Raw genomic sequence first — 4328 nt, 5'->3', positions numbered from 1 at the left:
GCCGAAATATAGGTGAGACAACTCGCTGTCAACATTTCCATAATGGGGTTTAAGTGTTAGTGATGCTCTCTGATCCAATATTCTCCTCGTAGGTGCAGGGGATTTATAATTCATACATAAAGATGGCATGATTATTGTTGCAGTATTAATCCAAATTGCAACAGGCTTTGCCCTCACTTGTTACGTCAGCGACGCTCTAGTCCCCTTGGTTGTTGCAGACCGACAGAAATCGCTCGAAGCTTTCTCTGTTCAGCTCGGAGATCCAGCGCGTGTCCAGCCATGCCAAAACGAATACTTCCCCTGTCAATTTTGTGAATCTTAGTGATACTGGCACACCGCCCCAAGGTGAACTACGCTTAAGGTTACAACACATCTGTTGTTTTAAAATTTTTCTAACCCTGGAATAAAGTGATTCCTTTTTGGTGCACTCACTTTTTCTGCAGAGAATTTTAGCGCACTCGCAACCTTTCACCATTGCTTCCCAAAGGAAAACTGACTTTTTAGCGCTTGTTTCTCGGACTCTCCAGAGGAAGCGTGTCGTTGCTCCTGTGGTTGGCATCGTCATGGTGTTAGCTCTTATCATAGCGATACCGCTGCTGGTCCAAGCGTCCAAGACAGACGCGCACTACGAGATGATGGGCACCTGTCGGATGATATGTGATCCATACAACCCCAAACCCAGCGCCAATGCTCTGGAAGTCATGCAGGACCTGAGCGTCATACCACCCCCGGCGTTCTCGCATGGGACTAAAGGCGAGCCGGGTCGGCCGGGGAAACCCGGACCGAGAGGTCCGCCCGGCGAACCGGGTCCACCAGGTCCAAGAGGACCGCCGGGGGATAGGGGGGACTCGGGGAAACCGGGCTATCCCGGGCATACCACTGGAGAGACGGCGGAGGGGACTGTGAGCAGTGGCAGGACCGAAAATGCCGAGGGCCTAGAGTCCGCAATTGGCGGCACAAAAATCGCTTTTTACGTGGGTCTTAAAAACCCCCACGAGGGATACGAGGTGCTAAGGTTCGACGACGTGGTAACAAATCTAGGGAACCATTACGACCCGTCTACCGGCAAGTTCACGTGCCAAGTGTCCGGGATATACTACTTTACATACCATGTATTAATGCGCGGAGGCGACGGGACAAGCATGTGGGCAGATTTGTGCAGAAACGGACAGGTAGGCTATACCTGATATTACGCAATGATATTTTAAAAGTTATTATGCTACTGTACACTTCTGAAGTTGAGGGAGAGCGGCCACACTCAGTGTGCATTGCCACAGATCAGTATTGGATGTATTAAGCGCTTATCTCTCCTAAACGGCATCTGCTCTATGCGCTTAATCTCACACCGTGAGCTCAGTGAATTAATTAATATGCTCGGGCCACTTTATTTGTCAGCAAAGACAAACTAATCGTTAGGTGGGTTTAAGAAGGGCTTTGTTGTTTACTGTAGCGGTCAGCCCTAAACTGGTCAACTACCTGGAGCGGTTAGAGCTGTGTCAGTGTCTACACATTGCCAACATAAACAAACAAGACATCCTTTATTCGTTTGGTAGGTTCAAAGTGGTGAATCTATAATGTTTTAGCATTGGGTCAGGGTGGGGACGAGTTGTTCGATAGCCTATTAAGTAATGATGCAAAGTCCTTCACTACTTTAATCATTTGTCTTATCCGCAGGTCCGCGCCAGTGCGATAGCCCAGGACGCAGACCAGAACTATGACTATGCCAGCAACAGTGTAGTGCTTCACCTAGACTCCGGGGACGAGATCTACATCAAGCTGGACGGAGGAAAGGCGCATGGGGGAAACAACAACAAGTACAGCACTTTTTCCGGTTTCATTTTGTATCCGGACTAAACCGCTTCCCAGACATGCAGGGATGTGAACTCTACTATCATTATTAGACTCTATCATACCTAGAGCAAGTTGCCCATTGTCCGGGCGCCACTGTAAGCGGCTGTGTGTCATCTGTTTGTATTTGGGGGTTTGGGGCGCCAAGACATATCAACCGCCCATATACAGACGACATTTCCGTGTGATGTGATATTTTTTGCTTGAACGTCTGTCTGTGTTTCCACTCAAGATATAGCCTTCTAAGATATTTATGCATAAAAAATAAGCAACAAAAATCTAAATAAGGAGTAAGATGTCATATTTATTGGTCCACCAAGGACCGAATGTTACAACATGTTTTGTCTTAGTAGCTTATTCCATTACAGTAAGTATTTCAATAAATTATGTTTTCTATTATGTCCGTTTATTTGTGACATTTTTTGGCATGTTTAAGATCACATTCATTCTTCAAATAGATTGTGGATTAGATATATAATTTTAACCATACATTAACCCTTCAAATAGATTTATCCTAGAATTGATGGCCTAATAGGCCTACATGTTTTTAAAGGACCTCAGAATGCCATTGTGCTGCATTTGTCTGACTGTGTGGTGCAGAGCGCTGTTCTTTGTTTGTTACTGTGCTCCACCTCACATTAGAACTAATAGGCTGTTCCAGCCAGTGGAATCTGTATTCTTGTCTCACTCCTCCTTCATTCTCCATTTAGGGGTGTCACTGCCGGTGTCACTGCCGGTGTTTGTGGCGGGGACGGTTGGAGATGGATGTCCCATTGCGGCCTGCAGCGGCCTGCATTACCTCGACATTGATCTATCCACGCCCCGGCAATATTGGCGGGACGTTGGTGTAAGCACCTCATGTTCTACGAAGATGTCCCATTAAATAAGTCAACAGCTTAGAAATTAAACTCCATTATGGTACCCGTCCATGCTAAACAGATATCACAAAAGACCTGATGCTCAAGGGACGCCACCTGCATGTTAAGCCTATATTAAGATATTTATAGCATGCCTCCTCACACCCACTGGGTAAACATTTGTCATTGAATCAAGCATCTTGTTTTATTCTGTGCTTACACTTGGCATTTAATGTCGTTGTTGTTTGCGCAAACACTTTTTAATATGTTTATGTGTGTTCTTCATGCGTCTTAGTAGAAGGCTGATTAGACATTGTTAAGGATTAAGATCCACTGGCTAATGTTAACGTTGTGTACATTTTTTTAAACATTTTTTAAAACTAGGCAAGTCAGTTAAGAACAAATTCTTATTTACAATGACGGCCTACACCGGTCAAATCCAGACGACGCTGGGCCAATTGTGCGCCGACCTATGGGATTCCCAATCACGGCCGGTTGTGATACATCCTGGATTCGAACCAGGGTGTCTGTAGTGACGCCTCTAGCACTGAGATGCAGTGCCTTAGACCGCTTGGGAGCCCATTTTTTTTCGTTTAAATAATATATAAGCTGCTAAAAATCATTTTATAGGCCTACTGATTTCCGAAGTCAAGCTGGTGCATTTGTTTATTCAAGTTGCTGCGTTAGAGGGCTTCAGCACTTAGGACAGCAACCACCACAGCGCCAGTCTGTTCAGCACCATGGACAGCGTGGGTTAGGCAAAGGCAAATATATTTTCCTCTTTACCACTAGGGGGCGCAATGTGGCCTTGTTTCTGAACTGTGAGATAATTGCAGAAGAAAACTAGAGTAATATATTCCAGGAAAAGCTTAAACAAAAAACAACAACGCAATTTTGGTTTTCTTGTTTCGATGATGGAGAACAGTTGGATAAAGAGAAGTTGGGGGAGTTAATATAGGAACTGAGAGTGTTAAATTGCCGTGTAGTCCAATTGTCGCGGATTCAGTGTGTTCTTTCACAGGACATATTGTACTAATTACTGTAAATGTCAGCATACATGATTACATTAACTGGTTTGACACAGCTAATATGCTAAATCTGTGGTTATAGATTGGGGGGATCTCTGAGCTGAGAGAGAACCTTCACCATCTGGGCGGTGAAGCAGTCTGATGAGGAGCCATGACACACAATCAGGCTGGGGCAAGGGGCTGGCATTTGGAGGTGTTGTATGGGATGGGACAGGGTCTGTGTGAGATACTGAAATGTGCTGGTTACTGTTCTGAAATCATCAACATAATTTTTCAAGGAACAGAGAACATCTGGAAAATGCTGGAGGAAATTTGGGATGTAATTTAGATAATAACGTAGAGATGAGGTTGTCCCCTCTAAAAGATAGCAGATCACAGTAAGACACCCCCCCCCCCCATAGGATGGTAATGTATGCTGTATGAGATCCAAATACCTACTGCTCTTAGAATGTGACCTCATCATGCTTTCATTGAACAGAAATCTCTGTGTCTCAATCCCTGGGCATTACAGAAAATGGAAGACATCCATATTGACACATCAGCTCAGAGGATATAGACCTCATAAATCCTGTGGCACTTAGCCAAGATCCAAATC

The 4328-nt window shown here is 44.9% G+C and overlaps 1 protein-coding gene across 1 annotated transcript; it reads left to right on the top strand.

Annotated features, from left to right (window-relative positions):
- The first annotated feature begins 557 nt into the window (after positions 1–557).
- On the top strand, positions 558–1854 carry LOC120063708 (complement C1q-like protein 2). The gene is made up of 2 exons (XM_039014003.1): positions 558–1172; positions 1675–1854. Exons 1-2 carry the CDS (start codon positions 564–566, stop codon positions 1852–1854), a joined length of 789 nt encoding a protein of 262 aa, XP_038869931.1. The 5' UTR covers positions 558–563.
- The last annotated feature ends 2474 nt before the right edge of the window (positions 1855–4328 follow it).

This window comes from Salvelinus namaycush, chromosome 19 (assembly GCF_016432855.1).
Source record: "Salvelinus namaycush isolate Seneca chromosome 19, SaNama_1.0, whole genome shotgun sequence".
NCBI classification, from domain to species: domain Eukaryota; kingdom Metazoa; phylum Chordata; class Actinopteri; order Salmoniformes; family Salmonidae; genus Salvelinus; species Salvelinus namaycush.
The sequence above is the reverse complement of the archived record's forward strand: the minus strand, read 5'-3'. Positions and strand labels throughout refer to the sequence as shown.

What these genes read in the sequence shown, in the direction of transcription:
- LOC120063708 (XM_039014003.1), top strand. Translation starts at nt 564, where the DNA reads ATGGTGTTAGCTCTTATCATAGCGATACCGCTGCTGGTCCAAGCGTCC. An exon ending in ATTTGTGCAGAAACGGACAG is followed by an intron (nt 1,173 to 1,674) that starts GTAGGCTATACC and finishes TCTTATCCGCAG; the next exon opens with GTCCGCGCCAGTGCGATAGC.